Source organism: Lepidochelys kempii, chromosome 7 (assembly GCF_965140285.1).
Source record: "Lepidochelys kempii isolate rLepKem1 chromosome 7, rLepKem1.hap1, whole genome shotgun sequence".
In the NCBI taxonomy this organism is placed as follows: Eukaryota; Metazoa; Chordata; order Testudines; family Cheloniidae; genus Lepidochelys; species Lepidochelys kempii.
In genome coordinates this window covers 58,315,012-58,330,798 of record NC_136386.1, presented here as the reverse complement: position 1 = coordinate 58,330,798, position 15,787 = coordinate 58,315,012, and the positions used below count along the sequence as shown (strand labels likewise).

General features: G+C 48.1%; 1 protein-coding gene across 1 annotated transcript in view; it reads left to right on the top strand.

The window, feature by feature from the left end:
• The window catches only part of FRMPD2 (FERM and PDZ domain containing 2), a 128,878-nt gene that overhangs the window by 71,421 nt on the left and 41,670 nt on the right, over positions 1-15,787 (top strand). The window contains exons 26-33 of the mRNA XM_078853925.1: positions 248-333; positions 504-651; positions 3,956-4,170; positions 7,681-7,779; positions 9,493-9,836; positions 14,052-14,337; positions 14,626-14,784; positions 15,587-15,761. Of these exons, the coding sequence (XP_078710051.1) occupies positions 248-333; positions 504-651; positions 3,956-4,170; positions 7,681-7,779; positions 9,493-9,836; positions 14,052-14,337; positions 14,626-14,784; positions 15,587-15,761 (1,512 nt within the window). The remainder of the gene's footprint in view (positions 1-247; positions 334-503; positions 652-3,955; positions 4,171-7,680; positions 7,780-9,492; positions 9,837-14,051; positions 14,338-14,625; positions 14,785-15,586; positions 15,762-15,787) is intronic.

Below are 15,787 nucleotides of genomic sequence, written 5' to 3'. Positions count from 1 at the left end.
TATATGTTCAGTGACTCCGCTCGTGAACATCTTTCAGTGTTGCTTTTGGTAACTAGGTTACATCAGTGCATAATTTGAAGGGTCTCTCAACACAAGGGCTATCTAGGAAGTACGGCAAACAGCAGTAACAGTACGCAGTTGTAAAGCCTAACTCACCAAGGTCAGTCACAACTGGCAAAGTGCTAGTAGCTCATTCCTGTTCGATTAAAATGCCAAAGCGACTTGCCCCGATTGTTGTCTGCCTCAGGTGATCGGCTGCTGGAGGTGGACGGGATCAGCCTCTGTGGCATCACACACAAGCAGGCTGTGGAATGCCTGAAGAAATCTGGCCAGGTTTGTAGAAGGGGAGATCTCAATGATAGAGCAAGGGGCTACTTCATGTGAGTCTGGGTGGCAGATCTGGGCCCAGGAACATTTATTTTCTGCTCTGTTGGTTGGAGAGAAATGAAAAGCCGATGCTGACTATGCAGAGTGTCAGGGGAACTTGTCCATCATCTTGCTAGGTTGTCAGGCTGCTTCTAGAAAGGGGATGTCACAAATCTGCAGAGCCGTGTCCAGCTGCTAAAGACAGAACGGACAAGAAATCTGTGATCGTTTCCTTGGCAATGCCCTTGTCAGCCGGTCCCAATGGCTACTCCTTTGCAACAGATGGTGAGTGATGATAAAGGCACCCGGGGTGTCTTCCTCCCACTTACTCATTCCCTTCTGTAAGAAGTGAATGGAAGATCATGTGAGATTTGCACTGGTCACAAAAAGATATGCCAGAATATTTCCTGCCGATTATACAGTGTAAATTACATACTGAATAAATAGAAGCATAACAGGTGATGCTAGTCTGTGACTTAAAATAAATTTGTTATTTCTGAAGCATTTTGGGTACAACTTAGATACACCAGCTAATTTACACCAGTGTAATCCTACTGAGGTTTGTAGAGTGACTCCTGGTGTAAGCAAGAGCAAAATCAGGCCTAGCAGGTATTGTGAGTGGCACTTTTTGCTTTATCCCCTGGCTGAAGCACTACATGTGCACAGTTAATTGATCAAGGAACAATAACGGTTCCCTGTGAAGGGGTGCACCGGTCAGGATGGGGCAAACAGCCCCTTTCTCCTCCACTGCATCCTCATGCCAGGGGCAGCCAGTTGCTGCTTTGAACACGAGGACAGAGTGGCCATTGCCAGAGGAGGAGTGCCTGGGGTGGGGGTGTGGCCTATGATGCACTTACCCTGCCAGGAAACCAGAGGTGAGGAGAGCTGTTACTGCCCTTCTTTGATGGTCTAACAAGGGGTGGGCAAACTTTTTGGCCTGAGGGCCACATTGGGCAATAGAAATTGTATGGCGGGCCATGAATGCTCAAAAAATTGGGGTTGGGGTGTGGGAAGCAGTGAGGGCTCTGGTTGGGGATGTGGGTTCTGGGGTGGGGCTGGGGATGAGGAGTTTGGGGTGTTAGGAGGGTGTGCCATTCTGGGATCAAGGGGTTTGGAGAGTGGGAGGGGGATCAGGGCTGGGGCAGGGGGTTGGGGTGGGGGAGAGACTCAGGGGTGCAGGCTGCGAGCGGTGCTTACCTCAAGCGGCTCCCGGAAGCAGTGACATGTCCCTTCTCCAGCTCCTAGGTGTGGAGCAGCCACTGACCCTCAGAGTGGGGTCATGCCATGGCTTCAAGGAGCCACGTGGTGTGGCCCTGACCTGGCGCCCTGACTGGAGCACTGAAGAGGGGCCAAGCCGCGTGGTGCGGCCCCAATCTGCTGCCCCAGCAGAAGCCCGTGGGCCGTAGTTAACCCTCCTCTGGTCTAGCAGGTCCCTCTCTCTGTTCCCCCAGAAGCACTCAGTCCGCAGGGTGTCCCCACCCTCCGGCTCCTTCACCTCCTTCCCAGCATCCCTCTTGATGCAAAAGCCAGGATTTAGCCCTATATGTCTTGGGAGGAGGACATGTCCCTCTGTCTAGCCTGGAAGAAAACAACAGGTCTGATTCTGCTCTCCACGGCCCTAGATGTACTCTAGTGCCCCCGCCGCCCCTTACTCCTGACTGATACTGGTGCAAGTGACATCTGATTTAGTCTCAGTAAATATACTATAAATCACTACTGGGGTCTGCGAAGTATTTACAGGGAGCCCAGACCAGGTGCAGATTCTGTCCTCATCTGCCCCAATGCACCGCTACAGACTAGGGGCCGAATGGCTAGGCAGCAGTTCTGCGGAAAAGGACCTAGGGGTGACAGTGGACGAGAAGCTGGATATGAGTCAGCAGTGTGCCCTTGTTGCCAAGAAGGCCAATGGCATTTTGGGATGTATAAGTAGGGGCATAGCGAGCAGATCGAGGGACGTGATCGTTCCCCTCTATTCGACATTGGTGAGGCCTCATCTGGAGTACTGTGTCCAGTTTTGGGCCCCACACTTCAAGAAGGATGTGGATAAATTGGAGAGAGTCCAGCGAAGGGCAACACAAATTATTAGGGGTCTAGAACACATGACTTATGAGGAGAGGCTGAGGGAGCTGGGATTGTTTAGTCTGCAGAAGAGAAGAATGAGGGGGGATTTGATAGCTGCTTTCAACTACCTGAAAGGGGGTTCCAAAGAGGATGGCTCTAGACTGTTCTCAATGGTAGCAGATGACAGAACGAGGAGTAATGGTCTCAAGTTGCAGTGGGGGAGGTTTAGATTGGCTATTAGGAAAAACTTTTTCACTAGGAGGGTGGTGAAACACTGGAATGCGTTACCTAGGGAGGTGGTAGAATCTCCTTCCTGAGAGGTTTTTAAGGTCAGGCTTGACAAAGCCCTGGCTGGGATGATTTAACTGGGAATTGGTCCTGCTTCGAGCAGGGGGTTGGACTAGATGACCTTCTGGGGTCCCTTCCAACCCTGATATTCTATGATTCTATGAATGTTCCTCTCAATCAGTGGCATACACAGGTTTGGCTTTACTATACCTGGGGATGCACATGGTGGAACAGAATGCAGCTCTGACCCTCTGAACTGAGTCAACACTGCAGGGCTCACAGAGTTGAAAGGAATAAAAATATTATTTTGGTCATTACCGACAGCAGGCTGCCTCTGCTGCAAACCAGGTGCGGATCTGCTGAGGCAGAGGGCGTCGTATTTATATAGGCACTTTTCAGAGCTGAACGGCACTTTATGGGATGTTTCAGAGTAACAGCTGTGTTAGTCTGTATTCGCAAAAAGAAAAGGAGTACTTGTGGCACCTTACAGACTAACCAATTTATTTGAGCATAAGCTTTCGTGAGCTACAGCTCACTTCATCGGATGCATACTGTGGAAAGTGTAAAAGATCTTATTATATACACAGAAAGCATGAAAAAATACCTCCTCCCACCCCACTCTCCTGCTGGTAATAGCTTATCTAAAGTGATCACTCTCCTTACAATGTGTATGATAATCAAGTTGGGCCATTTCCTGCACAAATCCAGGTTTTCTCACCCCCCCCCCCCAAACACACAAACTCATTCTCCTGCTGGTAATAGCTTATCTAAAGTGACCACTCTCCTTACAATGTGTATGATAATCAAGGTGGGCCATTTCCAACACAAATCCAGGTTTTCTCACCCCCTGCCCCCCGCACAAACTATTAAAAAAAAAAGCTATTACCAGCAGAAGAGTGAGTTTGTGTGTGGGGGAGGGCAGGGGGTGAGAAAACCTGGATTTGTGTTGGAAATGGCCCACCTTGATTATCATGCACATTGTAAGGAGAGTGGTCACTTTAGATAAGCTATTACCAGCAGGAGAGTGGGGTGGGAGGAGGTATTTTTTCATGCTTTCTGTGTATATAATAAGATCTTCTACACTTTCCACAGTATGCATCCGATGAAGTGAGCTATAGCTCACGAAAGCTTATGTTCAAATAAATTGGTTAGCCTCTAAGGTGCCACAAGCACTCCTTTTCTTTTTATGGGATGTGTGTGCCGTGGAGCACTCTCAGGTTCCTGTCCCTTGTTTGAACAGATAACATGTTTGAAGTCAAGCTGACGAAGAACTCCGGAGGCCTCGGCTTCAGTTTTCTGCAGATGGAAAGAGAGGCTTGTGAACACCTCGGAGGAGAGATTGTGAGGATCAAAAAACTGTTTCCAGGGCAGCCAGCTGAAGAGAATGGAGAGATTGAAGTCGGAGACGTCATTTTAGCTGTTAATGAGAAACCTATTCAAGGACTCTCGTATCAGGTACCAAGCAGGGCTCTGAATGGGCCTCCCTCTGTGTAACATATTAATTAAGTGTAAATGAAGTTTCACCCCACTATTTTATGCTTGCCCAAAGGGTTCAATACAATACTGAGTTTGGATAAAATCGTTATGCAGAATTTCCTTCACTATTTAATTTCCTTGCTCTCCACTATTAACATACAAAATCTGTTGGCAAACACACACCAGTTACTTACTGCAGTCTGTGTTGCTTTTAGATATGAGTTGACACGCTTTCCCCTTGGGTTCACGTGTGTTTTATAATGTCATGCTAAATACCAAGTGGCAGATTCTGGTCTCAGGTTGTAATGGTATAAAGTTGGAGTAACTCCTTTGTCTTGAATGGGCATTACTCCAGATTTACCCCAATAGGTTTAGATTTGGATCTCAGTTCTATCTTTATTGTTTATTTTTCAAAATATAATATTTTCTTTCCTTGTGAAATCACCTGATAGACCTACATGAATAAAACCATGGTTAATGAGGATGCCTATTGCTGAACAGGGTTGATGAGTAATGTTATGTAACTCTCTTATTGAAAGCATAGCGGTGTGGTTAAATAGTTAGAGCAAGGGACAGGGAGTTAGAAGATTTGCATTCGAAACGCAGTTCTGCCATTGATGCTTTATGTGACCATTAGCAAGTCACTTAAATTTTCCATGCAGTGGTTTCCCCATTTGTAAAATGAAGATAATAATATTTACATACTTCGAGCTTCTCTGATGGAGCGGGCTATATAACTGTATATTATTGTTTTACTCGTATGCTATGTTAAAAAATGACCTTGTATAAATGACACCATAGAGTTCCGTATTCACCATGTTGCATTGGTTTCAAGTTCAGATTGGGTAAGGTGACATTTAAAAGTATGGTTTGAACAGCCAGCTGTGCAAACGCTACCTGGGATTTGAGAGTCCAACTGGGTCCCCTCCACTTTTGCATCATCGCCATAAGAAAGGGTTTGCAGGCCAAATTAGTCTTCCAGTGACACTTGAGGAAGCCCCAATTTCTTCAGATTATGTCCTCAGAAATAACTGTGTAGCCCAAGTGGGCTAACACTGGCGTCACTGAGGGCATAAACTGAAGGTAGTGAATGTAATCTGGCATACCCAATCTTCCCTGCCACTACTGATGGCCAAGACGGAGAGAGCCCACCTTGACTCTCAGATCCCAGGCTGAGTTTGCACAGCTGGCTGTAGGAAAAAACATAGTTTGACTAGCAAACGGGGATGCTCTGACCCGGAAATCAGTGAGAAACATGGAATATGGAACCCCAGCTGCCATATTCCATGGTAGAATCACACTTTAAAGCCTCTTCCATGGCTCTTCCAGTCCTCATCCCTCTGAGAGTGAAGCATTCTGGGAGGGGCAGCAAAGTGCTGACAGCCTGAGGGATCTTGAGGCATTCTGCCTTGTGTATGGAAGGGGGACTTTCTGGCAGTATGCTCTGTAGTTCCCCTTATTGCTGCCCCCAAAGTGCACATCCTGCCTGCTGCTGCTGACATCATGAGTATGTGAGGCTGCATTCCTGGCGGTCTGTCCGAGGCCCTCACAGTGCTCAGACAGGCCCCTCTTGCCAGTGCAAATATTCCCCTACATAACTAGAGAATAAGTTTGAAGGGGGAAAGTAGCGTTTTTCTCCTTTCTGCATTTCCAGTTTTTAGCCAGGGCAGGAAGTGGGAATGGCTTGAGGGAGAGGCTGTTCCCGCAACATCCTCAGTTTGGTTAGAAGCAGGCCGTACTAGAAATCCCCCAGGGGAAGCCTGCTCAGCTGAGCTTCAAAGATCATCCTAGCGTCTGGGGGGTTTGCCAATCCTTCTTGTATGATGATGTAACCTGTATTGTAGCATTAGAGCAAGCCTTCAATGGGCAGGAAAAGTGCTCCTGGGTCTTCACGCTATGTTTGTGGAGAAGGGTTTCTGGCAGTGCCCGCTGTGCAGTGGGCAAGGCTGGGGCTAAGATGTTCTGCGCTGGTTCCGGTGTTCTGTCCGCGTGCTGAATTCACATCCCCTCTGGTCAGTGGCCTCCCCATATCTGGCTAGATATCCTCTCCATACGCTGCTAGGGACAGATCGTCCCAGGCATGGGAAGGGCACAGGCAGAGGCAAACCCAGCAGATTCAGCACAGTTCCTCTGTGCGTGGAGAGGCAGAGTACAGAGAGCCCAGGCAGTGGGATTTCCCCCTATCTCCATGTACCAATCAGCACCACTCTGCAGAGGCCTCCACAGCAGGTCTGCAGAGGAAAAAAATGGTCTCATGGCCCACGGGCCTGAGAATACATAGGTCCAAAACCCACATGCAGCAGCTGTGGTAGCCGACTGTGGAGGGCTGCAGATGGATGTCATGTCTTGCCCCCGGCTTGAGGAAAAGTGTTCCCTCCCCTCTAGCTCCCTGTGTAATGTCCCTGTGCACAGCCCCTTTATTCAGTCTGAGCACAGAAATCAGGGTTTGGCCTTTTAGGTCGTTGTTCCTGTTGTTAGCACGGTGAAGAATTGCTGCAGCTTCTCAGTGCTGCTGTTGTTGGAACTCTGATGTCAGCTGTACGAGCAGAGAGTGCAGCTGGCCAATTCAGCAGAACCTCGATGTTGTTCATAAAGAAACGCCACAGGCTCGGTTCGGTGGCCAAGGCACCCGGCCAGGTTTATTGCCGATGAAGCACAGTGCTCGCCCACTGGCTCCGGGGTTACAGATACAATGGCACCCGCTCGTCAGAGCACCAGGACGCTGTCCCCTGGTGAGTGCAAAGGTGCCCCTCCTATGACTTCTCCTTTTATACGCTGATACAAACAAGTTATGCATTACATTCCCAATGTGGTTAGTTACCACCCTTCTGCTTGTACCTGCTAGTTTGAACAAAACATCCTCAACCATGACCCTGTCATCCCATCCTTATCTTACGAGGGGCCAGTGTGTTCCTGTACCATCCCTTGGGAACTTGTTTCCATAGTTACTTGAGAACTCTTGGTGTCCTTGCACCATCCTCTGTGGTCAGGAATGTGCTTACTCGGTTAGCCAATACCTGGTGTGTTGTTATTTTGCCAAGGCCAGGCCTACTCTGGTTCATAGCCTTTGGTTTACACTGTTAGTTATGCCGAGGGCTCCAACAAGGCCTGCAGTTCCTACAGAAGGTACCAAATCAGGAGAAACCTTGTGGGTGGGGGCGGTGTTTGTGCCCAAGGGGGTTGTATTTTCAACTGAGTTATAGGTTACATGGTATATACCCCTTGGATGTAACTTACACCCATCACTGCAACTGAAAGCAAAGAGCCATTGAATCCAGGTGGCCATTGGAAGGCCAAATCTTGAGCTAGTGTAAAAGGGCTAATTCTGCCTCCAGATGCATGTCCTAGAGCAGATTGTGGGCATTGAAGTGCTGCTGACTAGCGGCACAATTAACCTTGCTCCTTTAATCGTGAGCAGAGAAGGATTGGGCTGCAGCTTGGGGGCTGTGTATTACCTTACCAGGCTAACAATATTTCCCCTCTGCATAGGATGTCCTGCACTTGCTGAGAGGAGCTCCTCGACAAGTCACGCTTCTTCTCTGCAGACCTCCGAAAGGTCTTCTTCCAGAAATAGACCAGAGTGCACTGGTAAGACAAGCCTTCTTAGTACTGCACTTGCATCCGTAGGCCTGGAAACGCTCACTGCAGCACTTGCTAGTGAGTCTCAAACAAGAAGGACATGGATTATTCCCCCCTCCATCAGGCAGCTCTGTTCTTTTCCCTTCCTTTCTGTCCTGGGGTGGTCCCCTGAGAGAACTTTCCAGCCTCAGCCACTGACCAAAACCACCAGGTTTTCTTAACCACTGCTGTGCTTTAGAATATATTATATTTACAATCAATAGCCAGTTTCCCTGCTTGCTTCTGGGGAAGGGATGTAGCAGAAGCCCATCCTACCTACTTCTGCCTTCCTCCAGGCCCTCCACTCTCTGTGCAGCACTTCCTTCCTGTGTGCTTATATAGTGCTAGGTGCTGGGGATACTTCCATCCAGTGAGCCCCTCAGCTGTCTCTCCACTCAGATAACTGGCCTGCTTTTTCAACTGCTCACCTTCAAAGCTCAGTTAATATAAACAAGTGGGGATTGGAGTGGCAGGGTGCTGACTCAGCCTGCCCTGGTACGCTCTCCCAACAACAAACCCTGCTCCCACAACTGAGCAGTGACTTTCTCAGTAGCCATAGTAATAAGAGGGGAGCAGATCTGCTCCGCTGGTGTTTCTAGTCTAATCTTCTTGTGGCACTGCAGCACTGAGCCAGCGGGATGCCAAAGGGTGATGGCAGAGTTCTGGAGGGCTCTGGGGCAGAACTGTGGCATTCTAGCCGAGCCCAAACATTGCAAATGTTCTAAGCAGCAGTTTTCTGGGTGCTAATCCGGAGCTTTGAGTAGACTGGACCGTTATTGAGACTGGACATGAGATATTGAACCTTTGACCTCTAGGCTGCTAGTTAGTGAACTTCACGAAATGCCACCAGTGATCTCGGTCCAATTTTCTGTGTGCAGATGTCCACCTCTCAGAAACCACTGTCATGACTGGTACTGATTAACAGGGACAGCAGAAAGGCCAAAGTGTGAATGGGCTGAGGAACCTGAACCTAATTTCCCTCCTGTGGTCTTGTCTACACTAGAGAAATTTGGTGCACCAGCCAAACTCCTCCTGCGCTGTACCACATCTCATGTCTACACACAAGCACTCCATTGGTGCACAGGCTTTTGGGTTAGACTTGATTCAGGCCAGGCTGACCACCTTGTGGTCCACCATCATGCCAGTCTTCACTGCCGCAGGGCCTGGGTGGATGGAGATCCCTGTTAGAATAGTCCCCATGGGATAAACAGACCCCGACACCACTGTCCTTCAGGGGCCTGTCTGCTCTTTTTTCTTGCACAGGCGTCAAATTGGCGGGAAGCCGTTTACTGCTAACTGGAGATTGTCCACACACCAGAGGGCAGTGAAAGGGGGAGGAGAGTGGGGCCTGAAAATGTATCCTGCTGCTGCTCATACTGCATCTATTTGATGACAAGAACTTGCAGGCTAGTCTCCAGAGTGGGGAATCGGGTACCTCCCACTAACAATACTTTCACTGGGGAAAATATTTTCCATATCTCTCCTTCCCTGGAGATTCAGTGTTTTATAGTGTCTCAGAGCTATGCTTCCACCATGCCACCAGCACTGTGGTGTCCTGCATGGAGTGCCGGTTGATATTGGCTCTGCTGTGTTCCTCTTGGCCTGTAATAGAGGAAGATTGTCAAGGAGTGATGGGCAAGGGAGGCGAAGCTAGTTTAATCCCTCTCTCTGTCGTTTTGATAGACCCCAGTGCCTTCTCCGGTTAAGGAGTTTGGGACCGTGACACCAGCTACCCCAGAGCTCAGCCGTGGTGCTCATGTTGCTAGCGAGAGGGATAGTACTTCTCCAGAACTGGAAGACCATATGGATTCTGAAGCAGTGGCCTCTTGCGGTGACCCTCCTGAGGAGCAGGGCATGGAACCTTCCCAAGAGAAGCCATGTGACAGGCCTGGAGCCCACAGTGAGCACTCCTACAAGCACCTCTGGAAATGGCATCAGGAAGCCATTGCCTCTGAGACGTTCCTCTCTCTGGAGGAAGAGGTGATGCGGAACTGCTACTCGCCATGTGAGAGCAGAAGGGCTGAAAGGTAAGAAGGGCGGAGCTCCCCCCTGTGCTGCTTCCACTGGCCCTTAGAATTTTGCATCCAAGTGAAGTGCTGGGGGTTAAACACAAGGTTCTGTGCTTTTAACTGCTGTGTTAATTAACCAACATTTCCCCTTACCAGCTGTTCATGCCTGTCCCAGCCTGCTGTCTCCACCTTCTCCGGCCTCCTTCCTGGAACTGTGCAATAAGCTGTATTGTGAGAGAGTTGAATGAATAATGCATTATGGAAATAAACTGCATTGTCTAGCCAGGACCTCATGCAGCTTCCATTAAACTCAATGGAAGGACCCCTATTGACCTAACTGAGAATTAAAGTAATTGAGATCTAGTTTAAGGTCCCTGTGTACTACCAGAGTGGTATAAAAGGGCTGCAGAGTAAATGAGAATCAGGCCCATGGTCTTTTCCCAGCCGAAGCTTACCAATATTAAAAGCATAAAGTGTTCATAATTTTTAAAGAAAGGAAAGGCTGTTAAAAGAACAGAGGAAAGAATACCAAGTTCATTCAGGTACCATTCTGCAATGTGAAATTCTCCAGCCCTCTTCCCCATCTCAAAAGAAATGGGAGAGGAGACACCGTGAAATGAGTGCTCTGCTGCGGATGGCAGGGGAGCTCTGGGACTGTAGCGTAGGAGTTAGAGCTCTTCCAGAGGGTCATCTTCTGCAGATTTATGAGATATTTGCTTTAGGACAGAGGTGGGCAAACTTTTGGCCTGAGGTCCACATCAGGTTTCTGAAATTGTATGGAGGGCCGGTTAGGGGAGACTGTGCCACCCCAAACAGCCAGGCGTGGCCTGGCCCCCGCCCCCTGCTTCTAGCCCACTGTCGGCCCCTCCGGGACTCCTGCCCCATCCAACCCCCTGTTCCCTGTCCCCTAACGGCCCCCCAGGGACTCCTACCCCATCCACCCCCCCGCTCCCTGTCCCCTGACCGCCTCTGGACCCCCCGTCCTTGACTGCCTCTCACTGCCCCATCCAACCCCCCTCTCCTTCCTGACTGCCCCTCGGAACCCCTGCTCCCATTTAACCCCCCTGTTCCCCACCCTCTGACTGCCCTGACCCCTATCCACACCCCCACCCCTGACCGCCACCCCGAACTCCCCTGCCCTCTATCCAACCCTCCTGCCCGCTCCCTGCCCCCATACCGCGCTGCCTGGAGCACCGGTGGCTGGCGGTGCTACAGCCACACCACCCAGAGCACCAGGACAGGCAGCCGTGCCGCCGGGCCGGAGTCAGCCACACCACCGCACAGCAAGAGCCCTGCCACCCCGAGCATTGCGCCAGCAGCGCAGTGGGTTGAGGCTATGGGGGAGGGGAAAAAGTGAGAGAGAGGCTGGGGGCTAGCCTCCCAGGCCAGGAGCTCAGGAGCTGGGCAGGAGGTTCCCGTGGGCCGGATATGGCCCGCGGGCTGTAGTTTGCCCACCTCTGCTTTAGGAGGTGCTTGTGCCTATTCTCACATACAGCCAGTTGAGATCCTGGTGTGGCTGTCCAGAATCCCTTAACAGCAGCGACCACACCAGAAATTCAGGGATTCCAGTACCCTTGCCCAGGGTCAATTCAGAGGGTGGCTACAACACCACACTATCTTTAGCTCACCCATTCCTCAAAAAGCTCTTGTGCATTTATGCACTCGAGCATTTTTAGTGTGAAAACTCAAGCCAATCGGCATTTATTGTGTTGGAAGTTTTCCTGGCGGAAAATAGTTTGATCAAAAATGGAAGATTTTGTAGGAAAATGGCAATTCAAATGATGATTTTTTATTTTTTCCTGTGAAAAATGTCTAATAGAAATTTGAGTTTGGTATCAACTTAAAAAGTCAGTTTGTTTCAGCTTCTGGGTTTAAATAAACCTAAACACAATTGACACTTTATGTCAAAATGTCCATTCAAAAAGGCGATTTTCATTTCATTTCAACTTCAGATAGTCTTTTGTTTAAAAAAGCCACGTGGCTTTTAGCTTATGTAGTAGAGGCTCATGCATTAAGCTTCAGATACCCCAGGTTCGATTCTGCCCGCCAATGAGCAGGGTTTGTGGGTATTACATCTACACTTCAAACTGGGTGTAAATTCCAACTTGAGGAGACGTACCTGTGCTAGCTCTGATCAAGCTGCCATGCTAGAAACAGAAGTGGAGCCACAGTGGCATGAGTTGCCCCAAGTACACTTCCATCTGAAACCCTAGATACATATTATGGGCAGCTGGCCCCTCACGCTGCTACCCTCTATTTTTAGCATGCTAGCTCACTGGGAGCTAAAGTGGGTATGTATCCTTGAGCTGGGAATTATACTTTCCAGCTCCAGTGTAGACATGCCTAGAATTACCAAGGAAACTGCAGCTGTAGTGCTCATTATACACAGGCTATGCAGAATCCAGTCCATAGATTTAGGTAGAATTCCTGATTTATGCTGTTGTAAGAGAGACCAGGGTCAGGATCTCAGTGTTTTCCCTGCCCGGAGAGATGGGCTAGAAGCAGCCCTTGCTTGCAGTGGTATGAGCCATTACTTGGCTGATTGCCATGAGCATTTGTAGGTCTGCCAAGTATGTTCCAGACCTAGTGCTTCACTATCATGTAACACAGCCTCTGCCATATGCTTAATGGTTGAGATCTCTGTTAAACTTGTGACCTCCTCCTTCTCCCCAGGCCTGTGTGCTGCCCTTCTTAAATATTTCATTAAATTATCGAGGTGCTCTTCCAGCACATCATAAATATCTGTCACCCTATCGAAGCACCTGCAGTGACACGTTTCATTCCCCCCGCGTGGCGGTGTTATCTGAGATGGCCGGCTCCTCTCCCTTTCAACTCTCTATAGCAACGAGCTAATAAAGCACTATCGCTCTCTTCATTGAGCTGCATACACACCCCGCTCCTCCAAACTCTTCCTCGTTCACATCAGCCACTCTTACTCTTACCAGGAAACCCACCGGAGCCAACAGGAATGGGTCTTCATTCCACAGGGGCATTCCACATAACAGCTGTCGGTACCATCTGATGGCTCAGTGGGACTGATCACATGAGCTAAGAAGGGTTCTCTGTGTTTTTCAGTTTTCTGGCCAACCACAGATGGCAGCTGGAACAAAACTTAGCTCTTAGGCCCTCGGGCTTAAAATAGGAAAGGATAGAGTAACTTACACTCCTTTTAATTGCATTTATTCACTTGCTTTTGAATGCCAGGCAACAGTGCAATCTGTAATCAAAGAGATGGGGAGAATGTAAAAAGATACTATTATTAATAAAATGTCTATCCTCTGTGAAACAGGGTTCTTTGTAAATGACACATATCAAAGACCATTTTGAGATTGTTTTAAATGTTGTTTGCGTATTTTTTTACATCAAAAAAGCACAATGGGGTCAAAAGCGGGCTTGTAGTGGAAAGTTATTTACCACCTTAACTATAGAGAGATGACTGCCTCATCATAATGTACTTGTTGGTCCCATGAACCACGGTTGCCATGCTCGGAATTGTATGTGTTAGGCATTGCCTTTCAAATAAGGAGAAGGTGGAGATGAAAACTGACAAGACATTGCAATACAAATTCTTACTATGTGTTGGACAAGTTACTTGCTCATTCTTTTTCTCTTAATGGCAGATGAATGAATTTATAACGCTAGCAGGGTAACTGAAAATGTGGCCTCAGGGACAGAGTACTGGACTGCAACTCAGGGGAGCTAGGTGCTGTTCCCAGTTCTGCCAGTGGCCTGCTGGGTGACCTTGGGCAAGTCATGTCACTTCCCTGTGCCTCAGTTTTCCCATATTTAAAATAGGGATAATGAAACTGCTCTCCTTGGTGAAGCACTTGCATATCGAGGGAGGAAAAGTGCTAGATAAGAGCTAAGTTTTATTATTGACTCTTTCTTCCCAATTTAATAAAAAAAACCCTAGAACTAGTCACAAAATGAGGAAAATTTGGGGGTAAATGCTTTGTGAAAAATGTGTCTGTGTTTTACAGACAGATTTTGAACCCTGAAATGATTTGGGTAAGTGTACAAAATGCAGTACTTGTTCTCATGACTGATTGCTTGTATTGCGTAGCCGTATACTTCCCAGAGGCCATGGAGAGCAGTTTAGTATCATAAGTGTTTAGATAAGACAAAAGGGAGATGATTTACCTACAGCAGAGGTTTCAGTGTCCTTCTGGTGAAGTTTCTGGGAGGCAAGTCCCTCCTGCCCTGCAATCAAACGGGTTTTTCTTTCTTTCCCAGCCCTGCCTTTGAGAGGAGTGATGATAACCTCGCCAGCACCTATTGCGTCCCTGACAGTCTCTCCCCCACTCCTATCGATGAGGAATATCTCACACTGAGCTCCACGTCTCTGACCTCGCTCTCATGTGGCGGGAGCTCGGACATGGCCTCCACCACTATCGCCACCCCGCAGCCACGTGGCCCTTTCTCGGCCCCCTTGCCTGCTAGAGAACTGGGCAATAGTGACAATGAGTGGGAGGACATGGAGGAACTAGAGGGAGAGGAGAAGGAAGAAGAATATATCAGGGTAAGTGATAACTATTGTAATAGCCCCATCCTAGACTGTGACCCTTATTTTTATTACAGCCCAAAAATACAGGGTCTGATCTGGCCAGGTCCCAAACACTGAATCGGTGTATTCCTTGGTGCATTAAAGACCTGCAGCCAGGTTCCCACATGCTGTGAATTGGCATAGCTACAACTGATGCTGATTTATCCCAGCTGAAGATCTGTCCCCTAATTTGTATCTAAAACATGAAGGAAGAAGGCAATAGAAAGGAAGGTGTTAAAACACGTTGTGTGCTGCATTTGACAGGAAACGGAGGTGCTTGTCACTGTGACAAGGTCGGAGAACAATTGTTATGGATTCACAGTGGTTCCTAACAAACTGGACAACTGCCTGTATGTGGAGGAAATCCTGTCTGAGCCTGCCCTGTCTGATGGAAGGCTGAAGAGAGGGGACAGACTCATTATGGTACAGAAATCCTTTGAATTAAAAAGGAGGAACAGACTTTAGTAGACCAGTGTCCTCTTGCTTTGTAGCAGGAGTAAGACACCAGAAATGTTAATTCATTCACTATATTAAATGTAACAAGCTGCATTAACAGAATAGTTTGCTTCCTTTGATGTATAAACAAAGCCTAGTTTTTCAAAGGTTTTTCCTCAGCTTGTTGGGTTAAGCCTCGTCTTCCTTGTTGTTGCTAGAGAACTCCTTCAATGAGTAGAGAAGTGGAGCAGGAGGTTTTTCGGTCCTCAAACTGATGGGTATTGGGAATGTTTGAATCTTTAATAAAGGCAGCTTTCCCTGCAAGTGTATGTCAGATGTTTGAGTTAAATACGTTAACAAAAAACAAAGAAAAAAAATAACCCCAAAGAGTTTTAGACAGTCTGATTAGATTCTCCCTCCCCTCTGAATTTCTGGGGTTTCCATACCTAGTTTCTTGATGTCATCCTGCTAGTTCTCCCATCTTCCATAAAGGCCTCCAACAAAAATAAGATAGACAAGAGCTGATATTTCTAATATATATAAAAAGAGAGGAAGACATTAAAAATGTCTTTCACGCCTTCTTTGTACATCATGAAGAAACACACCAGGGCAAAATACATGGAAAGTCTATTTGAAAAGAGAATTTTATAACAGTGAATGCTATAACAAGTCAATCAGACCAGAGTGGAAACTGCCTGAAGCCCATATACCGAGCTTTGTAAAAGGAAGAAACGTGTGGTCAGTTAATAAAAGACCTGGGACATGGTTGTAGCTTCTCTCTGTTTCTTAGGTGAACGGAGTTGATGTCACAGCATTCTCCTTTGATGAAACCCTGGCGTTGCTGCACAGCTCTCCTCCCGATCTGAGCCTGGTAGTTGGCCGGGTTAACGAGGACCCCTATGCCTCTGTTAGACCAGATGAGATTCCTGAAATCACCCTCACAAAAGGCGACAATGGACAACTGGGTATGTGGTGTGGAGACTGAAATTTG